Genomic DNA, 14,008 nt, shown 5'->3' with positions numbered 1-14,008 from the left:
TTTGGATAACAGGTTTTGGGTTATTCACCTCTGTGGTGATTTACAGTCGGACTGGGCTCACACAGAGCGCTTGCAAATCCCCAGGAAAGTGCCGGTTAGCCAAGTGTTCAAGCTAGTGCATTAAGACAACATTTCTACTGACTCCCTCTTTTTCAGAGTAATAGGTTATAAGCTGGGGACCTTGCTACTGTTTCATTGTTATTGTCTTGGGTCGAGATTGAATTATGCATCGATGGCAGACTTAGGTTTGCAATAAGTAATGTCTTCACTCTCTGGCAACTTTCTCACCTATCTTTTTCTCAGTTTCGTTCCTTTACACTGTGTCACATTTTTCTTTGACTTACATCCTTAACACTGATAAAAACTTTAAAATTGATATTATTGCAGCAACTCACTGGACCAGCACTGTTGCAACTGCTTACCTTTAGGACACGTTTTGCACGTATTTTATAGGTTTTTATGGATAAAACTGACATTGATGATTGACATTTGTTTTCTTTTTTTTTTTTTTTACCTTTTGGTAAGTACAAGTTAACATTTAGCAACCAATGCTTCTGTTTTCTAACTGAATAAAACGACTTCCCTGCTGTGAGTCAGTTTAAATCACACATGGATGTAAACAGACTCATCCTGTGTTTATTTCCTTGATGTTTCCTAATGAGGATGCAGCTGTGACTCAAGATGCCACAGACAGACATTCAGGGGAGGGAGGAGGGCTGGTTTCACATAGATAACGTGCTGTGTGCATTATGGATGAGGAACGCCATGATTTTTCTGTTTCTGGGTAACAGATTAGGCGATGCGCAGCAGCTGGGTGTGAGAAGTGATAATTTGCAAAACACACTGATGAAAGATTTGTTGATTGTGGTATAAGGATTCTGTTACTGTTCTATCTCAAGGTTCAGGGAACTGGTCAACTTTTCACTTTTCAAACATTGCATCAAACCTCTGCTTGTGTGCACACCATGCATACTTGGACTGAATTCACATTATATCATGTTGTAAAGTCAATTGTGTATATATGGACATTTAAAAAGATACTCTTTATTATTGAGAGCAAATGAATTGGAGTCATATTCCTTGTTTGTCTCTACAAACTTGGCAATAAAGCCAATTCAGATTTTTTCTTGTCAAGAACCTGTATCGATACAATGTCTATAATGACTTGTTCCCTTAGGGTCATCAGGGGCTGGTGCATACCTGCAGTGGTCAAAGAGCAACATGTGGGGTCCACCCTGTAAGGGGGTCCGTCACCAGTCTACCATAAGTCCAACATGCAACATATGAACCAAAAGAAACATGCAGACGGCCAGGCGCACACTCATACTAAAAGGCAAGAATGTTTAATCAACCGGCTTTCTGACTGCAGTAGCAAACTGCACAACCTGGAGAAAAAAGCATGCATGCACTGGAAGAACATGCTACAGTGCTAACAGCTGCACCAGAAAGTGACACCTGCCTGTCCTTCAAACAAGGCGTGGACACCGATAAAAAAGGCCCAGTATCGCCTCCAGCCGGTGAGGAAACTGGACCTTTTTTGTCAGCAAGGACATTTTAACTGTGGTCTTCAACTCAATTATTGAATCTATTCACCTTCAACATTTCCCCCTGGTTCAGTCAGTTCGCCATCAAACACATAACAAAACTCATCTCATAATCACTGAGGCCAGTACAATAACCAACCATGGGCTGAGCAGCCCAAGGACCCCTCCTACACACTCCCTTTGACCTTAGGTAGACATTATAGAGTCTCATTGGCCCAGAAAAACATCTACAACAATTCTTTTATTGCCCGTCTAAACCATCATAGAAATTATGTGATATTCCTTGACCATTTCTGCGTACCTTCTTTTGAATGTTTTATATTGTTTTAAAACATGTCTTAAATGTGAAATGTATCAGGCAGACAATATATTCCGTCTACCCATCTATCTTTAGATTAATAAAGGAAACTTACTGCTTATCCATTTGCCATTTGGGTCATGAACCTTGAATTCTTTTCGGAAAAGGTCTCCAACGGTAACCTTGCCTTTCAGAGCCAGACGGTCATCTTCACCTGCAAAGGAAATGGCCATTTTAGTACAGGTAGGCATTAGTATGCAGAACAGTAGCACAGCGCAAATTTAAAAACAATGGAATGGGGTAAGATTTAGGAATAGAAATGAGGGGAAAGTTCTTCAAAAAGGTGTTGTCAACAGGGACGACAATAAGGTGCTCAGACTTTATCCACAAAAGGCTGAGTCTATGTATAAAAAGTGTATAAAAAACACGGTAACTCAAACACGCAGAGATTCCTGCATTTTACTCAGCGCTAATGTTATTTTATATGAAAAGGACTGCATGAACACACCTAAAAAAAACTTCTTTTATACTTAGACATTAAAATATAAAAAAATTTAAATGATATAAATGCTTTCTATGATTAAATGTCTTGGGTAAAAAGAATTTGTCTTCACATTTTGAGGGCCTGACTTCACTATTAAACACCTTTTCCAACTGATGTTTTTTTCAGGATAATTTTTCATGGACATATCTGCCGTCTGCTTTTTGGTAGCAATAATGTTGACATTAAAAACTAAAATAAAACAAAGAACATTTAGAGGAAAAAAAAGTATTTGTGTTGCCGTTTAAAAAAAAAATATTTGTTAAAGTAGAAAAGTAGAAGGTGGAAGCTGTGCATCTGGTTCAAATAATATCCTGTGGTCTGATTAATTAAATTTTATTAATATTCAATTATTCAAGACTTTATAAGGCTTGGGTGCTAAAAGCTATTCTTGTGTGGTAGTTTAGTTAGGGCAGCTTTTGAAGCAGACGACATGAAACACAAATTGTAAAAAATAGACCAGAGAAATACAAATAATTCTCTTTTACTCTTAAAAAGAAAAAAAGCTGAGAAAAAATAATATGCTTTTGTCAGATTTTTACCTCAAACTGCATCTTAACAACTTTCTCCCCTCAGGCTGTTCAACCTTTCAAAGACGAAAAAAACCTTATATGAGATGGGGAAAAATAGCCACACAAGAGCATAATAACAAAGGCCTCATCATAACTCCCTCAGGCTTTTGATAAAACCAGGATGGGTTATATTTGTCAGCACAGACACACATATTTACCACAGATGCCTCCTGCAATTTATTTCAGCTTAATTTCATCCATCGATGCTCATCATATCATCTCTAGCTCCATAAAATCACTCATTGCAGAGCGGAAAGAGAAGGCAAAAAAAGAAAGCTATACCTACTGTGTTTTGACTATGTCTGTTCCCCTTAAAATATTATACTTTAATGTTTTATTAAAAATGTTTGTGCAGATTGAATCTCTGTTGGTATATTGGAAACTGCTTAATGTGACTGCAATATTGTTTATTTTATTTTCTTAAACACTAAAACAGTCAAGAATATTTAATATCCTCACCTCTCCATGATGTCAAGGTGGGTGACCCTGTCTGTTCTCTTTATTATTGTAATTTCATTATTATTGCACCAATATAAAGCTTCTTGCAACGCTATAATTTAAATCAAGGACTCTGTATTGTTGGAAATTATTGTTCAGTATTGGGCTGGTCTGGGGGGTCGGAACTAATCATTTGAATTTCCTTTGTTGTTGACATGGAAATAGTTTCCACCTGCACATTTTCAACAAATAAAGAGACAGATTTGTATTCCTACATTCCTTAAATCAGTTAAAGTAAGAAATATTCATTTCCAGCTAGTTTATAATAGCTACCGTTAATTTCCAGAGCTAACACAGAGACCAAATTACAAGGTAAACAAAAGGTTATATTTCAGTAAAACATGTTGGCTGAGAACTATGGATAGAAAGGCAACATTAACCATGATTTATCATTCTTTGACTTAAAGAATGATAAATCACACTTATAGTGAACTATGAGTAGTTAATGTTATTTTAAGTCATTTTTATTTTATACATTTATTTTTCTTGCCAATGAAATCCTGGATTCTGAAAAATCATTGGTAATATAAGGTCAAAGTGTCGCAGGTTCTCACTCACATGTCAGCCCAAAATGATGACAAATAGGCTTTAAATGAAATAATTAGCACTGCAATATGCAAACTTTGAAACTGTAAAGTTACATGGTAACATTTCCAATATAATCATTATTCAAATTAAATGATTTCCTCTGAATATTACATATGCATGGCAAGTATTTGAACTTCGAGCCTAAACCACAAACAGTCAGTGCACCCAAACTGGCAGATAACAGAACCATAATCATATCTTTTAAAATCAATTGGATCAGAGTTCACTTATACATTGTATAAACAATTTGATAATAAATCGGGATTATTTTCTCCACTTTCTAGCTGTTTCATTTGTTTCAGTCAATATTTACTGGAAAAAGCAACATTGGCCAACATTGATTTTCTGACATTTCTGAAGTTCAGTTTCTCTTGCTTGCTGTTCAGACAAACAAATACATGTTTTAAAAAGAATGTAGAAGCTCTAGAAATGTATTAGTATTTTGTGATTAACGAATTTTAGGACTTGGACCTAGATCTGGGAATCGACTTGAGACTTATGCCCCTTTTCCACTGTCCATTACTGTTTTTTCCACACCGGTATCTACTTTTTTGGTCCCTGATCCTGAGCAAGTACCACCCGGGCTGAGTCGGGAATACATGTGACGTGAACAGACTGCTGTTCACTGATTGGCAACAGGACCAGAAGAAATGAGAAGGTTTTCGCCGTGCAAGTGCAGGAAAAGGTTAATAAAACTGTGACTACAATAATATTAAGGATCATATATGCCGGAGTGGATCAAATCAAAATATAATTTTGCTATTTTTGAACATAAACCATGACAGAAGGCTGACAGAAAAAAAAAAAAGGACACCATGGCAACTTTCTGAAATTTACACGCAGGCGGGGCGCTGTATTTAACATCCTAAACCAGCTGATCACACATAAAATAAGTTGTTCAGACGCACAAACATTTCCCCCAAAACACTCTAAATATATCACCATGAAACAGCGTGTTTGGTTTGGAAATTTTATTGACGAAAGAACCAGCGTCAGCAGGAAGAGGGAGCAGGCAGAGAGCAGCTGCCTATAATCAGATTTCTTGCATCGGGTGAAACGGGAGGAAGATCTCGCTGAATCTGCGGAGCACGAATATCCAATATCCAACCTAAAGCTACTTCACTGCAGACAAAAGTCTGTGGTTTCGTGCTTTAAAGTTCTTGTCCTCGTTTTCGCCATGGCTGAGACAAAAACGTCCTCATAGTCCAAAACTGTAATTTCTTCAGACAAACTTGAGAGCATTACTAATCCTGACAGTGGTGTCTCTCCACTCCGTTTCTCCTGCCACACCCCCCTCACATCAGAACCCCTGAGCCTTATTGTTTTCTTTATTTTCATGACTATGAATATTGTAGCTTCACACTGAAGGCATCAAAACCAGGAATTAACACATGTGGAATTATATACTGAACAAAAAAGTGTGAAACAACTGAAAATATGTCTTATATTCTAGGTTCTTCAAAGTAGCCACCTTTTGCTTTGATTACTGCTCTGCACACTCTTGGCATTCTGTTGATGAGCTTCAAGAGGTAGTCACCTGAAATGGTTTTCCAACAGTCTCGAAGGAGTTCCCAGAGATGCTTAGCACTTGTTGGCCCTTTTGCCTTCACTCTGCAGTCCAGCTCACCCAAAACCATCTCGATTGGGTTCAGGTCCGGTGACTGTGGAGGCCAGGTTATCTGGCGCAGCACCCCATCACTCTCCTTCTTGGTCAAATAGCCCTTACACAGCCTGGAGGTGTGTTTGGGGTCATTGTCCTGTTGAAAAATAAATGATGGTCCAACTAAACGCGAACTGAATGGAACAGCATGCCACTGCAAGATGCTGTGGTAGCCATGCTGGTTCAGTGTGCCTTCAATTTTGGATAAATCCCCAACAGTGTCACCAGCAAAGCACCCCCACACCATCACACCTCCTCCTCCATGCTTCACGGTGGGAACCAGGCATGTAGAGTCCATCCGTTCACCTCTTCTGCGCCGCACAAAGACACGGTGGTTGGAACCAAAGATCTCAAACTTGGACTCACCAGACCAAAGCACAGATTTCCACTGGTCTAATGTCCATTCCTTGTGTTCTTTAGCCCAAACAAGTCTCTTCCGCTTGTTGCCTGTCCTCAGCAGTGGTTTCCTAGCAGCTATTTTACCATGAAGGCCTGATTCTTACAGACTCCTCTTAACAGTTGTTCTAGAGATGTGTCTGCTGCTAGAACTCTGTGTGGCATTGACCTGTTCTCTAATCTGAGCTGCTGTTAACCTTCGATTTCTGAGCCTGGTGACTCGGATTAACTTATCATCCGCAGCAGACGTGACTCTTGGTCTTCCTTTCCTGTGGCAGTCCTCATGTGAGCCAGTTTCTTTGTAGCGCTTGATGGTTTTTGCGACTGCACTTGGGGACACTTTCAAAGTTTTCCCAATTGTTTGGACTGACTGACCTTCATTTCTTAAAGTAATGATGGCCACTCGTTTTGCTTTACTTAACTGCTTTTTTCTTGCCATAATACAAATTCTAACAGTCTATTCTGTAGGACTATCAGCTGTGTACTGTATCCACCTCCTGCACAACACAACTGATGGTCCCAACCCCATTTATAAGGCTGAAATCCCACTTATTAAACCTGACAGGGCACACTTGTGAAGTGAAAACCATTTCAGGTGACTACCTCTTGAAGCTCATCAACAGAATGCCAAGAGTGTGTGGAGCAGTAATCAAAGCAAAAGGTGGCTACTTTGAAGAACCTAGAATAATAAGACATATTTTCAGTTGTTTCACACTTTTTTGTTCAGTATATAATTCCACATGTGTTAATTCATAGTTTTGATGCCTTCAGTGTGAAGCTACAATATTCATAGTCATGAAAATAAAAACAACTCTTTGAATGAGAAGGTGTGTCCAAACTTTCGGTCAGTACTGTATATATAAATAACACATCCTTGCATATATAATAATAATTAGTATTTAGATTATTTAAGTTTTATTTTCTATTTATTTATTTATTTATCGTTTCACACATAATACTTTGATGTGACAATCTCACATACTAATGTTAATAGCAGCACACCGCACTACATTGATGGCTGGAGGTGGGGCTTCAGCTGCCATAACTCCAGCTGTCAGTGGGTTAGTGGCAACACAAATGGTACTGTACAGAGTAGAGCGAAATCGAGTAGAGCACAACCACGCCACCTAAAACGAGCCAGTGGAAAAGGGGCATTACATGTGAGTTGCAAAACAATGACTGTGTCTATATATGACAACAATCTAGCATATTCTTCAGATGTCTGGGTTATGGACCAAGGTTTCCAGACATCCAGGCCTGGCTACTTGCCCTGAACCAGGTGGAAGGAATGACACAAAAGTGGAACTTTCAGGCCGATTTTCCAAAACGTATCTTTATCAAAAAGAGGGGTGCATTACACAAACTTACTCATACCAACAATAAAACATGGTGGTGGCTGCATCATGCAGCGGGTTCTTTAGATGTATCAACGTAAATTAAATTATGAACAATTGAAAATGCCACGAAGCTTGACTCAAAACCTTTAGGTGTCTGCTAAAATGCTGAAGAGGATGGAATATTTTATTCTTCAGCCACGTTGGAGAGTCCAAGTAAACTTTAAAATCAACAAAAGAATTGCCTTAAGAAAATAACAAAAATATCCAGAGTTCAGACCTAAATCTAAAGGTCTGTGGACAAGAGACTCTCACAATCTGATAGTTTTGGAGACGTTTTCCAAGCCAGACTGGGTTAATATTGTCAAGTGAAAATGTGGGACAGGCTCCTACTAAAAAAAAACACTGAATGCTTAAATTCAATCTAAAGATGCTTTAACATTGTGTGTACACTTCTGCAGCCAGTCTATTGTAGCTTTCATATTTTTTCTACCCTAAAAGACCTGTTTCTTTGGCAGTTGGATTAAAAGACTTTCTATGCAACATCACTAAACACCGTGCTGCCTTTTGGCCTTTTATAAGCTTTTCTAAAAAGATATTTCATTTTCAATCTGACTGCATGTTGTCCTTTCGCTGTTTCACTGAGCTGCATGCCGTCAGTCAGAAAACCAAAGCGCCACCAAACATAGGACCTAGATGTGCCGGGAAGAGGGTAACCTCTTAGGTATAGAAGTTGCAGATTGTCAGAGGAGGAGGAGGTGATGTTCAAAAATCTCAGTGTGTGTGTGTGTAGGAGAACAAAGTGGCTGTCAGGTGCACTTAGAAACTGGTTGCCAACATGTACGGAAAACATCCATCAACCTAACCCCCATCAACTCCTCAGACAAGAAGCACAGTCCCAATCTGCTGCTTATTGTTTCCTCCCTTTGTTTCCAGAATGTCACTTTAAGTATAGTTTGAGCAAAAATGGATGTACTGAATAATCACTGGATTTAGCATTTGTATCGTAAAATACTTCCTGAAGCAATTTAAGCATCCTCCAACACTAAGTGTGAGGTAATGCCTAACTTGGGCACAACGACGGATTGGATTATTTCCTGCAATTTTAAACCTTTGAAGCATGTTCATCATGGAAGAAAAAGAAAATCACCTAATTTAAAAGGCTCCTTTTGTATAAACTCAGCCCACTTTTCATTCACCCACACAGATAATCTGCTTTCATTGTTTAGAAATCTACAATATTCTTCTGTTCAAAACAGAATGCATCTCCTCTTCAGTAGTGGCTGTTTTAGGACAATCATCCTCACAGGAAGTGGTTTTCAACCAAATTTCCAACTTTTCTTGAAATAACGAGAAGTAGCTACAGGAAAAATTCAAATTACAGGAAAATGTCTTCATTATTGGGAGTCACACTTGAGTAAAAATCCACAATTGTTTTATGCAGAATAAAGGATTCTTCATATTCCAACAGGTGGCCGCTCATTCTTCAGTTATATTTTCTGTAGATGAAGTGTTAATTCTGACTAAAATACATTTTTTCATTATAATGAATGAGCAAAGATGAGAATAAAGGACTTCAATTACCAGTACACAGGGAGACACTTGTTTTAAGTGGCAGAGATAATTTCTTCACAGAGAAGAGCCAGAAAATAGTCCTTTGTCACACAGAAAGGAATGCCACAGCATGTTTGAAGACGAGTATTAGCTCGGAGTGAAACATCCTTTTCAGCATTAATTTAAAAAACTTGAGAACAAAACAATGGCATTTTTTTTTGTCTTACAAGTTTGTCTTGACAAGAAAGAAACTTTTAAAAACATCAAGAGGAATTCAGGAACCAGTGCAAGCACTTACTTTATCTGCAACACGTTGAACTGACATCTGCAGAACCCAGGACACCCAGTGATTCAGCAGCTTGTATTAGAAATTGAAAAAAATAACTCAGTAGTCGTTTCCCATTTGACTTTATCAGCCTCTCACATCATTGTGGAGGAGAGTGTCTCCGCTATTTCTTGCAAAGTTGCTTTAGTTCATTTAACGTTTGCAGACATTTATCTCTGCACAGCTTTTTTTTTAAAGTCCCACCACAGCATTTACCTGGTTGAGGCCTGGACTTTGAGTGGGCCACTGATATCTATTCTGTAGCCATTCTGCTGCAAAATTGTTTGGGATCTCTGTGCTGTTTACGATCCAGTTAGGGCCACGTTTCAGCTGTCAGACAGATGGGGTCACATTTGACTCTTGAATACTTTAGTATACAGAAGAGTTAATTGTTGACTCAATGACTGCCAGGTGTCCAGGTTCTGTGGCTGTTAAACTCGCCCAAACCTCCACCACCATGCCTAAGAGTTGGTATGAAGCCCATCTGAATGTGCATGATGCCCAAATATCTCTACTTTAGTCTCATCTGCCCAAATGACATTTGTTCAGAAGTCATTTGGTTTATTTATACACAACTTTGCTAAAATAAGTCACTCTGACTCATTATTTTTAGGTAAGAAGAGATCATTCTCCTTTGAACCTTTTTAAAAGATGCCCATACTTGTTCAGTCTTTTTCTAATTTCAGTCAATAACCTTACCATTTAAAATTCTCACTGAGGTCTGTAGTTTTGATTAATCATTCTCGATGCAGAATGATGGACTTCATGCTGATGGAAAATGTTTTTACAGCCATTCCCAGATCTCTGAGCAGCGATAGTTTCTTCTCTAAGGTTACTGTTGATGCATTTCCTTTTTGGCGTTGCCATGTATACTCCAGACTCCAAAACCTTTTTTAAATAGGTGTTTTAAATAGGTGTTCATGCGTGCTGATGATCAGTTATTCATGAGCATTGAAATCACAAATACAGGTCCTTCTCAAAAAATTTGCATATTGTGATAAAGTTCATTATTTTCCATAATGTAATGATGAAAATTTAACATTCATATATTTTAGATTCATTGCACACTAACTGAAATATTTCAGGTCTTTTATTGTCTTAATACGGATGATTTTGGCATACAGCTCATGAAAACCCAAAATTCCTATCTCACAAAATTAGCATATTTCATCCGACCAATAAAAGAAAAGTGTTTTTAATACAAAAAACGTCAACCTTCAAATAATCATGTACAGTTATGCACTCAATACTTGGTCGGGAATCCTTTGGCAGAAATGACTGCTTCAATGCGGCGTGGCATGGAGGCAATCAGCCTGTGGCACTGCTGAGGTCTTATGGAGGCCCAGGATGCTTCGATAGCGGCCTTTAGCTCATCCAGAGTGTTGGGTCTTGAGTCTCTCAACGTTCTCTTCACAATATCCCACAGATTCTCTATAGGGTTCAGGTCAGGAGAGTTGGCAGGCCAATTGAGCACAGTGATACCATGGTCAGTAAACCATTTACCAGTGGTTTTGGCACTGTGAGCAGGTGCCAGGTCGTGCTGAAAAATGAAATCTTCATCTCCATAAAGCTTTTCAGCAGATGGAAGCATGAAGTGCTCCAAAATCTCCTGATAGCTAGCTGCATTGACCCTGCCCTTGATAAAACACAGTGGACCTACACCAGCAGCTGACACGGCACCCCAGAACATCACTGACTGTGGGTACTTGACACTGGACTTCTGGCATTTTGGCATTTCCTTCTCCCCAGTCTTCCTCCAGACTCTGGCACCTTGATTTCCGAATGACATGCAGAATTTGCTTTCATCCGAAAAAAGTACTTTGGACCACTGAGCAACAGTCCAGTGCTGCTTCTCTGTAGCCCAGGTCAGGCGCTTCTGCCGCTGTTTCTGGTTCAAACGTGGCTTGACCTGGGGAATGCGGCACCTGTAGCCCATTTCCTGCACACGCCTGTGCAGGGTGGCTCTGGATGTTTCTACTCCAGACTCAGTCCACTGCTTCCGCAGGTCCCCCAAGGTCTGGAATCGGCCCTTCTCCACAATCTTCCTCAGGGTCCGGTCACCTCTTCTCGTTGTGCAGCGTTTTCTGCCACACTTTTTCCTTCCCACAGACTTTCCACTGAGGTGCCTTGATACAGCACTCTGGGAACAGCCTATTCGTTCAGAAATTTCTTTCTGTGTCTTACCCTCTTGCTTGAGGGTGTCAATAGTGGCCTTCTGGATAGCAGTCAGGTCGGCAGTCTTACCCATGATTGGGGTTTTGAGTGATGAACCAGGCTGGGAGTTTTAAAGACCTCAGGAATCTTTTGCAGGTGTTTAGAGTTAACTCGTTGATTCAGATGATTAGGTTCATAGCTCGTTTAGAGACCCTTTTAATGATATGCTAATTATGTGAGATAGAAATTTTGGGTTTTCATGAGCTGTATGCCATAATCATCCGTATTAAGACAATAAAAGACCTGAAATATTTCAGTTAGTGTGCAATGAATCTAAAATATATGAATGTAAAATTTTCATCATGACATTATGGAAAATAATTAACTTTATCACAATATGCTAATATTTTGAGAAGGACCTGTAGTTGTAAAAAACAAGGTCCCTACACAATGTGGAAAATTCGAATTTAAGAAGTTTCTAGATGACAAAAAGCAGTCAAATGGCTGCTAATTGTTCTGTTTTGTTCTGTAACCTCAACCTAAAATGATCAGTGAGTGTGAGATGTGCAAATTCAAAGATAAAGGATGTAAACTAAATAAAAATCTATTAAAGGATCATTTTACTGTTTAGCGATTCAGATATTTTAGATAACAGAATAAGCAATAATGTCTGGAAATAGAAACATTTTCCCCTTTTTTTATTTTCCTTACTTATGCAGGTTTAGAATGGAGTCGGAGGTTTCTTTCAAAAGTGTTGACACCCTTTCAACTTGTGCATCGGATTACATTATGATGTCAGACTTTAAACTGTCAGCCAAACCTTTTAGGAAAAAGCCCCCATTCATATGGAGCTTACCTTAACCAGAGACAAGAAGCCTATTTTATCTCTGATAAACAGCTTTAGACTAGAACTGACCCAAAGTTGTAAGATTCAAATGTGTTCAGAATTTCTGAAATAATTGAATCAAATAAAAACGAGTGACAGCAATTTGAAGGAGAAAAATCTGCAGTGAAAGCTGGTAACTGTAAAAGTTAGAGAATGTATTGGTAAGTCTGTGAGCATGAAACAATTACAACACATTCAACTTTACAGAATTCAGGAATCCAATTACAAACTACAATAACCTCCCGGAGGAGTAAAATAAGCCATTTCTGCAGAAGCAAACACTGTCCTTGAGGAATGATTCGTGGAGCTGCAATGTCCTACGGCACCAAAATGCTAATTACATCACACCAACATTAAGAAACCAAATTTCACAAGGCCATCACTAAAATTAATATCCAAAAACCCATTAAAAATACCCATAATATTTCATTTAGCAGGCTGTCTGAATCTGGCCTTAAAGCATAAAGGATGGAGCATGTGGAAAAATCTTAGTATATGCCAAAAAAGCCAATACATTTAAATGAACTCGGCCAAAAAGAGCTCAAAAACCCATCTGAAATTTTGTTAGAAGCATGGCGGTGGCAGGGTCATGCTGCTGGGATGTTCTACTCCCAAGGGCACTGGTATACTGCACAAATCTAAGCTGACATCAGGAAAATGACCCATTTAAATAAACTCCACTAATTCTGCCAAGAAGAGTAGTCAAATACCCATCCAGAATTACCATAGAAGCATGGTAATTGCAGCATCATTCTGTGGTGGTGGAAAATTAAATCAATCCAGGCCCTGTTATAGCAAACCACCAGATTTAAAAAAGCACTAAGAATTCTGCCAAGAAGTGATCAAATAACCACCCAGAATTATGCTAGAAGCATGGTGGTGGCTGGATCATGCTGTGAGACATTTTCGCTATCAGTGTTAGTGGTGTACTGCACAAATCTGGTCCATGACATAGAACCATCCAGCCAAAATAAACTTTACCAGTTCTGCAAAGTAGTGGTCAAATTATGCCAGAGGCTTCTGGTGAGTCTCCAACTTCATAAGGCCCATTTAACCAAATATTAGTATGGGTGTATATATATATTTGAGCCTGTTTGCATGCACAAATGAACAAAATGAACAAACAATTATCATTTTTAACAACAAATGATTGAATTACATGCTCAGCAATGCTGGAATCACTAGCTGACATTTTCGTCGAGAGAAAATGACAAGCAAGGACACTTTTTGCTTATTGTCATTGTAAATTAATTCTAGTGAGCACACAATGAAGGCTACATTAACCTGATTTGACTCCTGCAGGGCATAAAACCACATCAAGGAACTTTATGGGCCTGAATGCAAACAGATGGTGGTCTGATTAAACTTTAAAAAAAAGAGAGGACACCTGAAGGTCAGTCAACCCAGGGGCTTTAAAACAACTAAGCAAAGAAGCAGACATCCAAATTATGCAACTAAGTTAAAAGAGGCACAAAGGGGACGACTTGTTTGTGAGTTAGGTAACATTGCACAAGCTCAATTTAATGAAGTTTCCTGACCTTGGGTAAATGTGTTCAAGCAAAAAAGTGTCCATGTGGAGACTGGGGAGGAAATTAGTGCGAAGTTTGCCAGACTCTGGGCCACGCGAGGACAGAGACGACAAGACATAAGCACTTTGC

The 14,008-nt window shown here is 38.9% G+C and overlaps 1 protein-coding gene across 5 annotated transcripts in view; it reads right to left on the bottom strand.

The window, feature by feature from the left end:
* Positions 1–14,008, bottom strand: part of dpp6a (dipeptidyl-peptidase 6a) — a 383,254-nt gene that overhangs the window by 107,195 nt on the left and 262,051 nt on the right. For all 5 annotated transcript variants that reach the window (XM_047349742.1, XM_047349744.1, XM_047349746.1 and 2 more), the window contains one exon: positions 1,958–2,056. In XM_047349742.1, the coding sequence (XP_047205698.1) occupies positions 1,958–2,056 (99 nt within the window). The remainder of the gene's footprint in view (positions 1–1,957; positions 2,057–14,008) is intronic.

The sequence above is a fragment of the Girardinichthys multiradiatus genome, chromosome 21 (assembly GCF_021462225.1).
Source record: "Girardinichthys multiradiatus isolate DD_20200921_A chromosome 21, DD_fGirMul_XY1, whole genome shotgun sequence".
Taxonomy (NCBI): Eukaryota; Metazoa; Chordata; class Actinopteri; order Cyprinodontiformes; family Goodeidae; genus Girardinichthys; species Girardinichthys multiradiatus.
This window is presented reverse-complemented; position numbering and strand designations above follow the sequence as displayed.